Genomic DNA, 18,488 nt, shown 5'->3' on the forward strand with positions numbered 1-18,488 from the left:
CCGATCACACAGGTTGCTGTGCCCAGATTGCTGGGAGAAGACCCAGAGGGAAACTAGTCAGGAGACCGTTGCGTTGATCCCAGGGGGACCTGATGGGGCTTGAGGCTAGGCAGCAGGGATGGAGGAACGGGAACACGCACTGGATTCGTGCTGTTCGGATGGGGGCGGGGCACCGGAGCTGATAAGGTAATTATGCGCGGCGCCGGGAACGGGAGAAGGAGGGGGCGGTGCGTCCGCTCCAGCCTCCTCCGCACCGAACTGCGAGGTTGGCGGAGGCGCGAACCCCTCCCACCCCTTTAACAAGGACACTCCCCTTTAAGGCGGGCGCCCGCGCGCACCCGGCCCCGCCCTTCGGGGGCGCGCGCGGCGGTCGCGGCGCCGGCTCCGCCGGGAGCGCACGTGCCGGCGCGGGGCGGAGGAGAAGGAGGCGGGAGCGGGGCCGCGGGAGGAGGGGAGGCGCCGGGGGCGCGCGCGCGCTGGGCGCTGCTGGGCTGCGGCGGCGGCGGCGGCGGCGGCGGTGGTTACTATGGCGGAGTCGGCCGGAGCCTCCTCCTTCTTTCCTCTTGTTGTCCTTCTGCTCGCCGGCAACGGCGGGTCTGGGCCCCGGGGGATCCAGGGTGAGTCCCGGGGCGGGGGGCGGAGGCCGGGATGGAGAGGGCCGGGCGAGGGCGAGGCCTCGAGCCGCGGCCCCTGAGCTACAGCGCGCCCCCTCCCCACACGCACAATATGGCCGGGCGGGGGGCGCGGAGGAGTCGGGGTGACCCTCAGTCAGCTTGCCCGACCTCCGAGGCGCGGCCGCCCATAGGCCACCCGAGCTCACGCCGGGCCCCTGGGGACCCAAGCCCTCTTCCAGGCGGAACTGAATTCGGGGAGCTCCAGGGGGTTGCGCTCCCCGTACCTCCGTGTTCCATAGAGGGGAGTCCCGGCTTCCTTAAGATTGGGAGAGGTCTCTGGTTTTTGCCCTTAAGCACGCCCAGAAACGGGGGGCTTTATTCCTACCCACCAGATGCTCCTGGGGGCGCCTTTTCTCCCGCCAAGATTGTGGGGTTCGGTAATGGGGTCTTGCTTCTCTTAGGTATCCTGATGAGAGCTCTCGCGCACCCCAGGCTATAGGGGAAGGGGGTCTCTAACCTTCCCTTCAGCCTCTGCACTTGGCGTGTCTCTACCTTTCCTCCCTTGCCTCCCTGATGTTCTGGGAACCGGAGTCACATTTCCCTTTCGCTCAGCCCCCTGCGTTCTGCGGGGCAAACCCCCCACCTCCGATGCACATGCCTCAGGAAGTGGGACGAGCAGGCCCCGCAACCTTTTTGGAGCTTGGCTTTGGAATCTCTCTAACCCTATGAAAACTAGTTCCCGGGCGGTTAATCTGAATCTAGGTGTATTTGCTTTCCTCCCATCTCCCCCATCCCACCCCACCCCACCCCAGGGGGCCCATTTAGTTAATCACTTTGTGGATGCCTTTCAGGTGATATCCTAGAACCTGCGTCCAACCCCCAAGATTATTTAAAGATCCCACCACTGGACCGTCTCCCTGGCCCTTGGTCAGTACTTATTTACCTTCGCACACAAACCCTCTTCCCGGCCCTCCCCCACCCTCACACACCCCTTACCTTCCAACCCCCACAGCCTTCTGCTCGCCTGATCTTCCCCGCCACCCTTCCCATACAGAGGTGGGGACCTTTCTGTGGGACATTCCACTGGATGTGTTGTTTATGAGGCTTTGGGGACTGAAAAGAGCTGATGAAACCCTAAAATATTTCATTTGTGAGAGTCCTCTCAAATGTGTTTTGGCATTAGGTCTGCAGATGAAGGTTATATTTGGCAGTTATATTGAAGTGATTATTGACCCACAGATGGATCTGGGAGAGACTATCAGGATTGTATTTGCTCCCATGTACAAAGCCTGCTGCTTTGACTTAGAAGCCCCTAACCTTCCAGCAATGGGAGATCAAGTGTGTGTTCTTGGGCTCTTCTGGCATCTAAAAACAATTCTCAGGTGGATCCAGGCTTCCTTAATAAAGCAGAACATGAAGAAAGACACTATGCCACTTTGGAGTCTCAAAAACAAGTTTATTATCTTCTGCTTTGATATTTGTTCCCAGTAGTGTAGCCTATGCAGTGAGGTCTTTGTTCACTGGTTAATGCTTCTGTTAGGTACCTTGTGTGTCTTCCTCGGTATTGCTGCGCTGTGGCATAGGTAACTGCTCTGTGAGGTCTGATAAACATGCTGAAGATGTAGGAACAGAGCCTGACATTTGTGGTGAGATAATGATTTTCACAAATAAGGATGTTCATGGGGTCTTATTATGGGCCATGTTTTTGGAATGTGTAATACAATTTTATTTCTCTAGTAGGGTTGTAAAAATAAGGTTCACCCTTCAGGTTTCTTATGTGTATGTGAATAAATCTTTAAGTCCTTCAAATAGGAATTTTTATTCTGCCCTTAATGTAGCCAAGATTTTAAACAGTCATTTCTCTGCCCATTTGGTGTGGTGTTTGTGGGGTTTGTCTTGTGAGCTAAGTTAAGAATGTTTAATTGATAATCCAACTGGTTTTGAATGGTGCAGAGTTCATTTTTTTGTAACCTTCCTAAAAAAGGATGTTTGTTGGGGTGAGTGTGGGTGGTCATAATAGGGAATCGGTTTCTTTTTTTGGTATATGGGAAATTAAGTTGTGTGTCCAACATTCTCAAAGGCCTTTAAACTTCTTGGCCAGACACTACAGTTTTTTCCGGGACACATCTAGTTGCCAATAGTGCATGCTAGAGAGACCACTGTTGCAAAAGGCTTAAAGTAAAACGTCAGTTCTGGGAAAATAGAAGCTATGGGATAACAAGAAGTTGATGTTTTTTTTCCCCTTCCCTGATTTCCTATATAGTGCTCCCCTACATTGGCTAGAGAAGTGATAAGAGCCCAGCAGCTCTAATGCCTGGTACTCGAACATGATGTGAGGACAGTAAGGGATAGGTGTTTCTATTAGTTAATGAATTAATTAGTTAATTTCTATTAGTCTTTTACTGGGAGTAGTAAAAGACCAGTGATAAGGAGAATGAGTTTAAGGCTAGAAACAGTAGCCATTTGATAGGTATACTGTGTTTTAAGACCTAGCTTAGCAATGTTCACGTTGGTATTTAAAAATGTAAAGTTGAGTTGTAGCAGAAGAACATGACATTCATTTCTTAGGATAAAAGCAACAAAAGAGGCATTTGAGGTTATGATAGGAATATTTTTGAGTTTCTGTGACCAAACTAAAATAATTTTTATTTCAAGCCAAGTCTTGTAATTTTGTTGAATGGATATGGATGTGAGGTACTGTGGAAGTGAACTCCTGTAGAGCAAAAGAGAATCTCTGATAAGTTTTGTTGAAACAGCTCCTGGAACAGATGTGATAAAGCAATTAAAATGGCTACTCCTGGTTAAAGGTTAGAACCAGATGCAGGGAGGAGGCTGGTTTTCTGCCCCAGAACTTTGCTTCCTTACAGGTTGTCCTTGAACAAGTAACTTAACCTTTCTGTTACTGCCTCAGTTTTCCTCTGAAAAGTCAGAAAAATATTCTGTGTTGCTCTTATTGGGACATTCGTGAGACTGACTTACTGATAGCCAGTTGGCAGGGAGGTATTTTTAGACACAGTTTCTGACTTCAGTGAATAAGCAATGTTGGGTTACTTTTTATTCTATGGGGCAGAATACATACTCTGTGATTGATAGGTGCACCACATGTCACACTGTTAATTTCTTCTTAATTGTGCTTTTTTTGTAGGCTCCTTTCAGATTTACTCAAGTTAATTTCTGGCTTTGGTAGGCATTTACTTCATAAACCAGGCAGCATACCTGTGCTAATCAAAGACAGTCTGGAGAGAGTGACCTGCTTTAGGCTTTATTGGTTTGGCAATGTTATGCAATTCTGGATATGTTTATGGCACTATGTAAATGTTACATAAGAACATGGAGGCTGAGAGGTGGCCAGAATGGTGACTGTGAACACAGGAAGGTTAGACTGAGGACTTCATCTGAAAGGACCTTGGGAATCTGCAGTCAGTACAGGAAGAAACTGCACTTTATTTTCCTCTAAAAACCTTTTTAGATGATTGTATCTTTCAGGGGGACTGCTGTGTTATAAATAGGTTTATTCTTCACCGGTGAGCTAATTGTAACCTTGCTACCAAAATATGAATCAGTAAACCTGGAGAGGAGGGGACATGCTGCTTCTTTCAGCATGTCCTGTTGAAGCTGCTTGTTGCATTTTGGAACATGAGTTGAATTGCATTGCAGTCTGTTCTCATAATAACTCAGAGGTACAGGGTGTTGAGGTGGAATGGAATTCTCGGTTCACGCGCTTTAGATCATCTTTATTTTTGAAGGTTAAATCAGAATATCAGCTTTTTTGTTTTAATTTTGAATCTTTATTGTTTACTGCTTGATTTTTGCTCAGAGCAGCAGTAAGTATTAATTCTGAATCCCGCCTCTTTGTGTTGAGTTCTTTGGTTATTAATCTGTTATAGTAGGAGTTGATGTAAGAGGATCTTATCTCATTTTCCTCTCTATTTACAAAAAGAAAATCGAGCGTTCTCTTTCTCATCAGCCCTCTGGTGCTGTCTGTGCTGCAGGCATCCATAGTCTGGACTTAAGGCTAGAACCTTTTAAGTAATCAGCTCTTAGACCCTGTGGTTTCAGGCAGTCAAACTTGGATTTCTCTCACTTTGCCTCATTTCCAGGTTTGAGTACCTGCTGTCTGTTTTTGGACTTCTCAGATTCTCTGTCTCATGTCTGGCTACATCAGCTGGGACTTCATAGGCATCAGTTCTGCTCTTGCCTGTTCTGTCTGCCTACTGGCATTCTCCATGGATCATGGATAAATGGGACACCAAGCAAAAATACTGTTTCAGAGTATCTCTCCTTCTCTTGTTCTAGAGTTGCCAAAGTTTGGTCTAGCTGTGAATTTTCCTTCCCAGGTGATCTTATCTACTGTAGATTTCAGAGACAGTGTCACTTCAGGCAGTGCTGCTTGTCTTTTCTGTTTTCTTTCTTTCCACCTAATCTTAAACCTTGTTTTGCTAAATATTTTTAATTTAAAATTATGAAAATAACTTTAAATATCATATCACCTCTAATATTTACTAGCTTACATATAGGACATTTGTTTTTTATATTTGATTGGTCATGTGTCAGGAATGGTTTTTGGCATGAGGAAATAATAGAGAAGATGAACAAGAGTCCCTAAATCTCTACTCTTGTGGAACTTAAAATTGCAGTGGCAATAAATAAATAAATAAATGAAACGAAATAAAATAAATAAAATTGCAGTGGCTTAGACTGAAAATAAAAAGCAAACACTATTATCAGTCATGAGTGTTTAAACAAAAATCAAACAGGATGATATGCTAGAGTATTTCTGGAGCTGCCATTCCATATCTCTCAGTTTCATCTGTAAGATAGGGTTCATACCATCAAATTTTATTATTTTTGATAGTTATGTTCTATAAAGTGGCTATTAACACTGAATTAGAGAATACTGTACACATTGCTCTTAAAGGTAATACAGGGGTAGGTTCCCGCAAGCCTGTGGTCACAACATTTTCATAAAACAATCAATATATAACCTGTTTTTATGTGTTTCTATATAAAGACACCCTATTTAATATACAGTTGATTCATTAACATTGAATTAAAAAACAGTACTGTAACTCATGCCTGAACCAAACTCACTTAACACATACACTTTCTCCTTAAGGCACATCACTATCTTCTTGTGCTTAGGAATACTAGACATTTCAGCACTATACTTGGGAACTATTTTAAATAGCAAAATCATCAACAAAAAGTATGGTACTAAACATACTGCCAAAAGGACATGTGTTTACAGTATGAGAGCTGAAACAAGAAGGCAGAGTGTTGCCTTGTTTGACCTCAGCTGGAAACATGTGTGTTGGGCGGCTCTGTACATGTCCTTGAATGACCAGGAAAGTACCACAAGCATTGATTTTGGGGGTTACAGATAAATTTTAGCAAGTAGGCAAATTCACGTATATGGAGTCTGAATAATATTTTGTTAGAGCTATACATGCAAATGTGGTACAGGTAAAATTGCATCTCACAGAATTCCTAAATGGTTTCACTGAACCAGAATTTTAATACATAGAGTTAGAAGTCCCATTTCCAGACTGTAAATAAACTAAATAGATAGACATGCATAGTGAGCATCTAATATGGTGACCTAAAGATTCCTTTAACATATTTATTGAGCACCTGCCATATGTCAGGCTCCATTGTAGGTGCTAGGGATACACAGCAGTAAGCCAAAAGAGACAGCTGCTTTCCCTCATGAGGCTTACCATCTGCAAGATGATATAAACAATAAACAAATATAAGATTGATTTGTACCTATCACAGTTCACCTTCTGTTCCTTGCTCCTGCAAGATTTCTGGGATTTTGTGTACACATACTTGTTCCCAATTATTCAGTCCAACACTAGGTTAGGTATTACTGCATAGGTGTTTTACAGATGTAATTAGGGTCCCAATTATTTGACTTTCAGGTAGGGACTCTATTATGATGGGCCTGACCTCCTCGAACTAGCTTTCTCTCTCTCTCTCTCTCTCTCTCTCTCTCGTTTTTCCTTGAACTAGCTCTTTAAAAACAAATTTCTTATTGCAGAAGAGGAAGTCAGAGATGCTCCAGCTGGCTTGGAAATTAGCAAACATCCATGTTATGAACTGCCCTTCCCAATAGGCACGTGGCAGAAAATCATGGGCAGATTCTAGGAGCTAAGTGGTCCCTGAAGAAAATAGAGACCTCAGTTCTTGTTTTGCAAGGCTGTTGATTTTTCCAGCAACCAGTAAGCTTGGAAGAAGACTAATCCTAGATAAGAAAGCAGCCCTAGGTGACATTATTCATGCTGCACTTGGACTTCTGACCTATAGAAACTGAATTAGTGAAGAAATATTCTTTTAAAAAAATATGTGTTTGCGGGGGGGGGGGGGTTGTGATGGTGATAAGTAAAACAGGAGAGGGGAGTAATGAGAAATGTCCCAAATCTCAGGACACCTGAGATCTGGTACCCTTTTGCTGGACTTCACAGATGAAAAGAAGTTCTTTGATTATATGTGACTTTCATCTGCCTATAACCTTTTTCTAGAAAATTGTGTGTTTGGAGGGAGAGGAGATTGTACCTGCTTCAGAGATCAGTTTATAGGTTCTTGGAATGTTTGAGTTGAGTTTTATTTTTTAAGTGGATATTTAAATTAGGAGAACCCCTTTTCTCCAAATTCTCGCTCTTTGTCTTGGTATATGTCTGTTACAATTTACAAGATTGAATCACATCCAGTCAGTGTTCTTTTTTTTTTTTTTTAAATATTTTTTTAGTTGTTGATGGAGCTTTATTTTTTATTTATTCATTTATATGTGATGCTGAGAATCGAAGCCAGTGCCTCATGCATGCTGGACAAGCGCTCTACCACTGAGCTACAATCCTAGCCCTTTTTTTTCTTTTTTGTGTGTGAGGGGGTTGAGGGGGTGGTACTGGGGATTTAACCCGGGATACACTACCTCTGAGTTACATCCCTAAGCCTTTTTAATGTATTTTTAATTTTGAAAAAGGGTCTTCTTAAGTTGTGAGGCTGACATTGAACTTTTGATTCTCCTCCCTCAAGCCTCCTGAGTTGCTGGATTACAGGCATGTGCCACTACATCCAGCTTAGTCTGTGTTCATTTCTGATGTCTAGGACATACATAGATAGCCCTAAGCTGAACGTGGAGAGGAATTCTGAGGAAAGAGTGTGTTCTTGCCCTTCTGTGATTTACACATAAATTGACTACTTCTGCTTGTTGGAGTGACTATAAACTATGAAGAGTTCAGACCCTTCTCATTCACTGAAAGCAGTAGTAAAAAACATCTAATTCGCTGAATGTTTACTGTGCTTAAGCATTGTGTTAAGTACTTGTGTTGTTTCATTTATTCTATGCAGCTATTCATTTCTTTTTTCTTTTTTTGTACGAGGAATTGAAACCAGGAGCACTCAATCACTGACCCACATCTCCAGCCCATGTTTTATTTTCATTTTTAAATTTTGAGATAGGTTCTTGCTAAATTGCTGAGGCTGGCTTTGAACTTGTGATCCTCCTGCCTCAGCCTCCTTTGCCTCTGGGATTATAAGAATGTACCACCACTCTGGTTTTATGCAGCTATTCTTTGAGGCACCCTTCTCTCTATTTTACAGATAAGGCAGTTGGAGCACACAGAGATTAAGCAGTGGGCTCAAAGTTGGTCCAATTCCAAAGCATGCACTCTAAATTCTGTGCTCCACTGTAGACTACGGTTACTATGAAAATAGTTTTCTAACCAAGTAGTCCTTCAGTCTTCCATTTGTTTTAACACTTACTGCTGTATTTAACTTGGGAAAACACACAATGTCTGATGGTTCCACTGTTTTTATGTGGCTTCTAGGATCAACTCCAGACGCCTTTGCTTGGCATCACAATCTGATCTGGCCCTAGTTCGTCCTTGTCTCTGGCAGGAACCTTGGCATTGTTGTTGCATCTGTCAGTTTACTGTGGAACCAACACACCCTGTATTTTTCAAGTCCCCTTATCTTTTCTGTTTCTTCTCTCTGGAGTGCTTTCTCTCCCTTTCTCTTCCTAGTTAAATCCAACATCCTCCAGTATGGAACCTTTGTCCTCTTGTGTTCCCCAGTCAATGATTCCAGTGCCCCATCCATATTAGTAGTGGAAGGTCATGTGGTTTATAGTTCTGTTTTCCTTACCTCTACCCACAAAAAGTTGATACTAGGAACCATTTTATTCTTTATATGACTTTGGCCTATCACAGAGCCTTGCACATTTTAAGCAGTTAATACATTTGTTTAGTTAAATTCATTCCTTTCTTTTCCATCCTCTTAGTAAAATCGTAGGTAAAGAGTTCCAAACCCATCTTGTGGTAATTTATTTATTTTATATGTGTGTATGTGTATTTATACATACATATATAATTTATATATATATATATATATATATGGGATAAAAACTATGTGTGTATGTGTGTGTATACACACACACACACACACACATATATATGTAGTTTTTATCCCATTTGTGAGTTACTTGGATCATAACTATCTTCCTATCTCCCCTCCTTCTTTCCTGTTAATCTATCACCTACCCATTTTATTTCAGCCAAATGAACTTGATCTCAGCCTCATTACTTTCTCAGTCTTGGCTAATTTTTTTTCTCCTTCATTGTCCCAGTTGCCAAAACAGTCATTCCTGTCCATTTTCTGACTCAAAACTGTGACATACACTTTTCTCTTTTCTCTCTTCTCATTCATATGATTGTAAATAGGTCAGGAAGAAAATACCAGTGATAAATATTCTCCCCTTCCCTAATAAGCCAGAAGTATATCTACTTGAATGCAGCAAAGAAAGACAACAGTAATTTTACATGTGTATTATAAACTGTAAGTAAAGGACAAAAACCAAGTTACTGGGAGACAGTCTAAATTCAACAACAAATTCTGGACACTTAGGTCACAGGAACATTGGCCACACTTTCTCATAATGATGCCACTCACTCCAATTTTACCTTGACATTCTGAGCAGCAGGTGGGCCTTTGCTCCTATGTTTAGGTATTTATAGTTAGTCATAAATTAAATTGCAATGACAGGTCTCCATAGCATAAACATCAAACGTCTCTTTTGAGTGAGAACAAAGCTTTCATTCTCTAGACCTGAGGCTTAGGGTTGAACTTGTTTAAACAGCTCTCTAGGGTTGGGTTTGTCTCCAAGTAGAATGTCAGAAAGGCAGTTTGTAGAATGGGTATAGTGTGGAGCTGACTTTGCAAACACTTTTCTCTTTTGCAAACTCCCATTTCAGGATCTTTTCCCAGATTGGAATTAAATACCAAACTTATCAAGTGTCTTTTGTTAAATCTGTGAGTTTTGCCCCCCCATACAAATAACTTCCTTTATTAAGTCAGTACATTCTTTTCATAAGTGCTTTTTTAAAAGCCAGTACGTTTTTTCTTCTTCAGGATACCACCAAGTACACGTGTAAAATTTGACTTTATTATAGCTCTTGGGTGTTTGAGAGCCTTTGTTTTGTTTTAATGTATTTTTTTAAATCTAATTTTGATGATTGTGAAAAATAAAAAAAAAAATAACTTTGGCTTTTTATTTGTTTTTAACCAATAGCATGTGATTGTGTTACTGCTGCAAGATTTTTCTCCTTAGACTAGTTAGAACTTTAGTTCTCAGATACTGCCTTCTCACACTTTCCCCCCAAGAGAACCAAACACTACCTCAATTTTGGGTCAGTTTAGTGCCAGACACCTCTATTTTTTAACCCAATTCAGGATTTTCATTAAACATTTTGGCAGTTGTCTAGATCAGCAGCTATTAAACACTTATTTTTTTCTTCTTAAAATAGTGGAGCCCTCTTCTTCCTGCTGCCCCCCTACCCCTGTCCCGTATCAGGGATTGAAGCCAGGAGTGCTCTACCAATGAGCTAAATCCACAGGACTTTTTATTTTTTATTTTGAGACAGTAAGTTGCTCAGACTGGCCTCATACTTGCTATCCTCCTGCCTCAGCCTCCAGAGTAGCTGGGATTACAGGTGTGTGCCACCACACCAGTCGCAAGTGGAGCACTTAAAAATTAAGGTATCCTCTGCAGTGTTCTATATTGCAGAGCCCTCTTCATCTTTTAAGTTATCAGGTGGAGATTTATTAAGCACAGTGCTATTTACCAGGCACTGTGCTACGGACCAGTTCAGAAAAGAGTGAAAAGAACACTGGTTTCCTCCTTGTGGAGTTGAGATTCCTGAGATGTCATGGAGAGCCTAGAGATTTAGGAGGAACATGTTTTTAAAAAACACTGTACTGGGCTGGGGTTGTAGCTCAGTGGTAGAGCTCTGACCTAGAATGTGTGAGGCACTGGGTTCAATTCTCTGTACCGCATAGAAATAAATAAAACATAATGGTCCGTCAACAACTAAACAAACAAAAAACCCCACTTTTCTTTCTTTTTTCTTGCTCATGCATGTGTTATGGATTTTTTTGTTTTTGTAATTGAGATTATATTATACATATATGGTTTTGCAAGTGTGGATTTATGGTAGTTTTTAATTGTGATAAACTACATATAACATAATTTACCATTTTAATAATTTTAAAGTATACAATTCAGTGGCATCAAATACCTTCATAATATGCAAACTGTCAGCATTTTTCATTACTCTGAAAGAGAACCCTATACCCATTAAGTAGTCACTGTCCCCTCTCCCTCACTCCTAACAACCACAAATCTGATTTTTGGATATTTTGTATAAGTGAAATCATATGATATGTGGCTTCTTTCACTTAACATAATGTTTTCAAGGTTCATCTATATTGTAGTGTGTATCAGTAGCTTATTTCTTTTTGTGGCTAAATATATTCCATTTTGTGAATATACCATATATTGTTCATCCATTCATTATTTGATAGACATTTGGGTTTTTTTTTTAAATTTTATTTCTTAAGTTGTAGATGGACACAATACCTTTATTTTGTTTATTTGTTTATGTGGTTCTGGGGATCGAACCCAGTGCCTCTGGCATGCTAGGCAAGTGCTCTACCACTGAGCCACAACCCCAGCCCCTGTTTTCTACTTTTTGGTTTTTGTGAATAGTGCTATTAGAATATTCATGAACAAATTTTTGTTTGAACACTTGTTTTCAGTTCTTTTGGATATATACATAGGAGTAGAATTGCTGAGTTATGTGGCAATTCTATGTTTAACTTATCAAGGAGTCACAAACATTTTTTTTACAATGTATGTTGTGTCTCTGTGTATGTGTATGTGTGTGGTGCTGGAGATTGAACCCAAGGCCTCACGCATGCCAGGCAAGTACTCTAACACTGAGCCACATCCTGTCATGTTGCTTTTTTTTTTTTTTTAAGTCACTACTGGCAATATATGAGTTCCAGTATCTCCATCTCTCGCCAGTTTTCATTTTCTTATGGCCTTCCTTATAGATGTGAGGTAATAGTTTGTGATTTTGATTTGGCATTTAAATTTGAAATGCATTTGAGCTGACATTGAACATTTTTTTTCATATGTTTGTTGGCCATTTGTCTATCATCTTTGGAAAACTGTCAGTTCAAGTCCTTTGCCCAGTTTTTGAATTTGGGGGTGGCATACTGGAGACAGAACCCAGGGGCACTTTACTCCCAAACTATATTGTCAGTCCTTTTTATTTATTATCTTGCTTAAGTCCTTGTTAGTTGCTGAGAATAGTGTCAAATTTGTGATACTTTTGCCTCAGCCTCCTGAGTTGCTGGAGTTACAGGTGTATGCCACCACATTTGATTTAATTGGGTTGTTTTGGTGTTGAGTTGTAAGAGTCCTTTATTCTGATTACTAGAGCATTATCAGATATATAATTTGGAAATACTTTCTCCCATTTGTTGTCTTTTTACTGTCTTGATATTGTCCATTGATGCACAAAAGTTTTTAATTTTGATGAAGTTCAATTTACCTATTCTTTTGTTGCTTGCACTTTAAGTGCCATATCTGAGAGAACATTGCCAAATCCAAGGTCATGAAGATTTACCCCTGTTTTCTTCTAAGAGTTTTAGACGTTTTGCACTGTAAGTCATATATTTATGTCATATATTTATGTCTTTGATCTGTTTTGAGTTAAGTAAGGTATGTAAGGTAAGGGTTTGACTTCTTTTTGCAAGTGGCTATCCAGTTGTTCCCTTAGAATGTTCTAGGCACTTGTGATGAAAATCAATTGATTATAGGTGTATGGCTTTAGTTTTGGACTCTCAATTTTCTTCCATTGATCAATATGTCTGTTCTTAAGCCAGTACAATAGTGGTTTATAACTGTAGTTTTGTAGTTTAAAATTGAGAAGTATGAGTCTCCAACTTTATTGCCCTGCCCTAAGATTGTTTTGACTATTTAGGATCACTTGCAATTCCATATGAATTTTAGGATCAGCATTTTCATTTCTGCAAAAATGACCATTGAGATTTTAATATGGAGAGAGTGAGTCTCTCTCATATATACAGTTATATTTAATATATTATGTATAATTTAATTCGCTGGTAGACAAGTTGAGTTTTTAATTTTCCAGCATCACTCAATTTGGGGGGAAAATTCTTAAAAATACATTAGTATACCTAAGAAACTGGAAATCCTGGAAGAATATACATCAAACCTGATAGTAAATATCTCCGGGGCAGGAATAAAGGGAGTGTTCAACCTCTATATTGTATATTCTGTGGTGTTTGATTTTTTTTTTTTTTGTACCAGGGATTGAACACAGGGGCACCCAACCACTAAGCTATATCCTCAGTCCTTTTTTATATTTTAATTAGAAACAGAGTCTCACTGAGTTACTTAAAGCCTCACTAAGTTGATGAGGCTGACTTTCAACTTGAGATCCTCCTGCCTCACCCCCCTGAGCTGCTGGGATTACAGACGCCACCATGCCTTTTTTGATTTTTTTTTTTTTTTCCTTTTGCTGTTGCCACTCCTGCTCCTGATAGGCTATTCTTCCAGGAGCTGCAGCCTGTTACCACTATTGTTTATACCACACCTTGAACTTTTTTTTTCTTTTTTTAACAAAGGGAATTTATAAGCCAAAAAGTAAAAACAAGAGAACAACCTAGTAAAGTGAAAGTGTATAAAAGAATCAAAATCTAGGGGCTAAGATTGTGGCTCAGCAGTGGAGTGCTCACCTAGCACGTGTGAGGCACTGGGTTCAATCCTCAGCACCACATACAAATAAATAAATAAAATAAAGGTATTATCCAACTACAACTAAAAATACATATATATATGTTTAAAAAAAGAGTCAAAATCTAGTATTCAGTATTCATAATAGCATTAGTAATGTTTATGGTGACTGGACTTTCCTACTAAGTAGAATTCATTTACTTCCTTACCAAGTAAATGAAATATTAGAATCATAAAGCTTAGTATTAAGCAAGGGCTTTGATGTACAATGTTAGATAGGCTTAGTCAGAGACCAGGTAGGAGGACACCCCGTAGTTGGAGAGATTAAGATAGCAGATTTGTGGGGAGAATGGACCTGCATAAAAGTCCATCAGCTTGACTAGATAAAGACAGTATGGCCTGAGATCTCTCAGTGAGATCTTTCCCTTATGTGTTATAGTTGGTCTAGGAGGGATATGATGCAGACCACTTGACCAGGGTAATGAAATTGGAGAAGGCACAGAATTAGGTCAGACATAAATGATTGCAGACTTTAATTATCCAGACATGAACAAGAGAGGAACATAGCCATCTTAAGAACCCATCTTGGGTTGGGGATGTGGCTCAAGCAGTGGCGTGCTTGCCTGGCATGCGTGTGGCCCGGGTTCGATCCTCAGCACCACATACAAAGATGTTGTGACCGCCGATAACTAAAAAATAAATATTAAAATTCATTCTCTCTCTCTCTCTCTCTCTCTCTCTCTCTCTCTCTCTCTCTCTTTCTCTCTCTCTTTAAAAAAAAAAAAAGACTGACTTTCCTTCACACTGTCCTTTCTTTTTTTTTTAAAAAAAAAAAAAAAAAAAAGAACCCATCTTTAGGATAGGCAGTCTTAGAATTACCAAGGAAATACACTGAAGCTGATCTTGATCTTGAGTGTTGAATGAAATTTAGTACAGAAGTAATTGCAGGTAGTCTAGTAGAGGGAGTGCTTAGCTTAGTCTTTCCTAGACAAAGAATGAATATGTGTCAAAGACTGCCTGTTGGAATTGGAGGGGGAGAGTGTTGAGGCAACAGAATACTTACTCAGGGCCTGGAAAAGATAAAGAAAAAAACTTAAAAAAAAAAAAGAAAAAAAAAATGGGCATGAGAGCACACATGGGTTTGAGAGACAGGAGGATTTTAAGTTTGAGGCCTGTGTGTGCAACTTAGACCCTGTTTGAAAATAAGAAATTTTTAAAAAGGATTGGGGATGTAGCTGAGTTGTGGAATGCCGCTACGTTCAATTTCTAGTACCACCAAAAAGAAAGAAAAAAAAGGTGGGAACTAATATTACATTATAAAAGGAGACAGCTGAAAGTTTTCTGCTTTATGGGTATTCTAGTTAAATATTTGAACCTGAATCAAATCAAAACCCAGATCTAGCTCTTAGCTTATAGAAAATACACATTTGTAACAACATATCAAAATAGATTCTACTGTCATGTGTAAATAAAAAGAACAAATAAAAATAAATGTTTTAAAAATAGAAAATACAGAGAAGAGAGCTACTTGTAAAATGGTATCACAGGGAGTCAATCAACAACATCCAGAATGTGGGAAATGCAGACAAATAGTCTGGTTTCTTAACAAACAATTTTTAAGGAAAAATAACAACAGCAGGAACATCTATAGATTAAAAAAGGTTTAACAGACTTTTCAGCCAAGGACAGTGAAAAGATCTATTTGGATCCAAATTTGAACAAACCAACTGTTAAAAAACTTTTTTTTTTTTTTGAGACAATAGAGGATGTTTGAACATTGATTGGATTTTTTAACTTTTTTTTTTTCATTTTGTTGATGCATTATAGTTGTATGCACCGATGGGCTTTGTTGTTACATATGCACAATATAATTTGGCCATATCTCTCCCCAGCATTCCCCCTTCCCTCCCTTCAACCCTTTGTCCCTTTCCTCTACTGATCTCCCTTTGATTTTTAGGAGATCCATCCCCACCTTTGTTTTCTTTTTTTTTTTTCTCTCTAGTTTCCACATGTGAGAGAAAACATCGGACCCTTGACCACCTGAGTTTGACTTATTTCATTTAGCATGATGATCTCTAGTTCCATCCATTTCTTGCAACTGCCATAATTTCATTTTTCTTTATGGCTATGTAAAGTTCCTTTGTGTATACATGCCATGTTTTCTTTATCCATTCATCCATCAATGGACATCTAGGCTAGTTCCATAGTTTGGCTGTTATGAATTGTGCTGCTGTAAACATGGGTATGCAGGTATCGCTGTTGTAAGATGCCTTTAATTCTTCAGGGTAAATACTGAGAGTGGTGTAGCTGGGTAATACAATGGTTGCATGCCTAGTGCATCTAAATCTTCTATTCCATATATATTTGTTGGCCATTTGTATTTCTTCTTTTGAAAAGTGTCTGTTTAATTCATTTGTCCATTTATTAATTGGGTTATTTGATTTTTGGTGTCAAGTTTTTTGAGCTCTTTATGTATTCTAGATATTAATCCTCTGTCAGAAGAGTAACTAGCAAAGATTTTCTCCCATTCTGTGGGTTCTCTCTTCACATTCCTAATTGTTTCCTTTGCTGTGCAGAAGCTTTTTAATTTGATGCTGTCCCATTTATTAACTCTTGGCATTATTTCCCGAGCTTTAGGGGAAAGTCATTGAGAAAGTCATTGCCTGTGCCTAAAAGCTGGAGTCTCGAGCTTACCTTTTCAGCATAGTTTCTGGTCTAATTCTAAGGTCTTTTATCCATTTTGAGTTGATTTTTGTGCAGGGTGAGAGAGATAGGGTCTAATTTCATTCTTCTGCAAATATCCTTGATTGGATATTTGATAATATTAAGGCTGTTGTCATTATTTTATGATACTGTGGGAAACTGAGTAGTTCAAAATATAACTTGCTGAGGATTCCAACATCAATAACAAAAAATTAAAGATATTTTAAAACTTGAACAGTTGGGGTATATCTAGCATTTAATGTGAACTTAATTGTATAGGCACTTTGCTAAGAGCTTTGTTTAATGATTATCTTATTCTCAGAGCCCCCCACCCCGCACCCCCCACCATGAAATAGATTCTGTTGTTATCTCCATTTTATAATTGGATAGATAAAGCCAGCAAGCTTAAGAAACTTGCCCCATATTGCTCGGGTAACAGCGATAAAGTCAGGATTCAAACTGAGACTCTGTGACCTCAGGCCCCAAGTTGTTGATAGGTATGCAATTATGTCTCCCTGAAGGTGCTATCAGTGACACAGAGGAAACAAAAGAATTATATTCCCCATTTTTTATTGAGATGCATGCTATGAAAATATGCATCCCCAAATTCTTTCAAAGTGGATAAGTATAGTTATATACCGCTCGAAGTAGTTTAAAAATTAAATCCAATCTTATAAAGTTCATTGTTGGTTTGTGATAAATGTTACTTTGTTCTGAATTTAAGTAGTCAGACAGGATGTTTTAGACCTAAAGAAGTAGGTCTTTGTGGCAAGTTGCGTCTCCTAAATGACTGCATCTATATCTTCTATTCCACATGTTCTTACAATGTGATTTTAACATTCCCTCCACCAACAGATGGGTCTACCCCTGCCCCCTTGAATTTGGATGGAGGCATGACTATTTCAGCTTCAAGTACATGATGCACACAATGTTCTCTGACTTCTCTTTTGCGGTGCTGGGGATCAAACCAGAACCTCAGTCATGCTAGGCAAGGGCTCTACCACAGAGCTACATCCCCAGCTGTACTCTGTGACTTCTAAGGCTGGGCCATTAAAAGGATACAATTATTGCCTTGCTCACTCCTTTTTGAAACTTGCTTGGTGAAAACTGGCTATCATGCTGTGAGAAGCCTAGGGTAGCCTATGCACAGAAGCTACTTGGAGAGGGCCACATAAAGAGGAGCCAAGACCCCTAGCCAACAACCAGCATCACCTACCTACTAACATGTGGGAGGGGGTGAGCCTTCAGATGATCCCAGCCCCCAGCCTTGGAGTTTTCTATCTGAAACCCGGGACTTTGTAGAGGCAAACCAGTCCCTGCTTTGTTCTGCCCAAATTTTTGGCCCTCAGAATCCATGTTCAGAATAAATAGTGTTTTATGTCATAAATTTTGTGGGTAATTTGTTACACGGCCATAGTAGCTGGAATAATATTCTTTCTTCTTTCAGACCTTAATGGATGAATGGCCATTTTTAAAAAAAAAAAATTTTTTTTAGTTGTTGATGGACCTTTATTTTATTTGTATGTGGTGCTGAGAATCAAACCCAGTGCCTCACATATGCTAGTCAAGCGCTTTTCCACTGAGCCACAGCCCAACCCTGAATGGCTATTTTTTCAGCAAATATTTAGTGTGTGCCTACTCGAATTCAACCTTGTAGACACAAAGGCAAATGTAACAGTCCATTTCATTAAATGGCACCTCAGCCAGAAGACTGTTAGAGTGACCTGTTTTTCCTCTGTAAAGAGTTTTCCAAGGAGGCCCTGGTTGCTATACTTGTGGGTTCCATAATAAAAGTCAGGACCATAGGCTGGGGATGTAGCTTAGTGGTGGAATGCTTGCCTATCGTGCATGAGCCCAATATCCAGCACTGCAAAAAGGGGAAGGGGCATTGAACCCAAGAAAAATTACCCACTGGAGGGGAAGTGGTATTGTGGTTTTCTAAGGCCCATAGTTTGGGACTTTTTAAAAGGAGCTAAGTATACATATGAACAAAGCAAAATTAAGAGACTTAATTTGAATGGGAAAAACTTAATAAGGTCTGTACAAGGTGGTTATTTTGAAATTACCAA

The 18,488-nt window shown here is 39.9% G+C and overlaps 1 protein-coding gene across 3 annotated transcripts in view; it reads left to right on the forward strand.

Moving 5' to 3' along the window:
* Positions 1 to 472: 472 nt before the first annotated feature.
* Acvr1b (activin A receptor type 1B) overlaps positions 473 to 18,488 on the forward strand; it is a 40,641-nt gene continuing 22,625 nt past the window's right edge. For 2 of the 3 annotated variants that reach the window (XM_058576174.1, XM_046435989.2), the window contains exon 1: positions 473 to 617. In XM_058576174.1, coding sequence (XP_058432157.1) covers positions 527 to 617 — 91 coding nt within the window. In that variant the 5' untranslated portion in view covers positions 473 to 526. Of the gene's footprint in view, positions 618 to 1,465; positions 1,542 to 18,488 lie in introns of all 3 variants that reach the window. The other variant, XM_046435990.2, reaches the window with a different exon arrangement.

This window comes from Marmota monax, unplaced genomic scaffold (genome assembly GCF_021218885.2).
Source record: "Marmota monax isolate L192 unplaced genomic scaffold, Marmota_monax_Labrador192_F-V1.1 WCK01_AAM20220418_F8-fsc00012, whole genome shotgun sequence".
Taxonomy (NCBI): Eukaryota; Metazoa; Chordata; class Mammalia; order Rodentia; family Sciuridae; genus Marmota; species Marmota monax.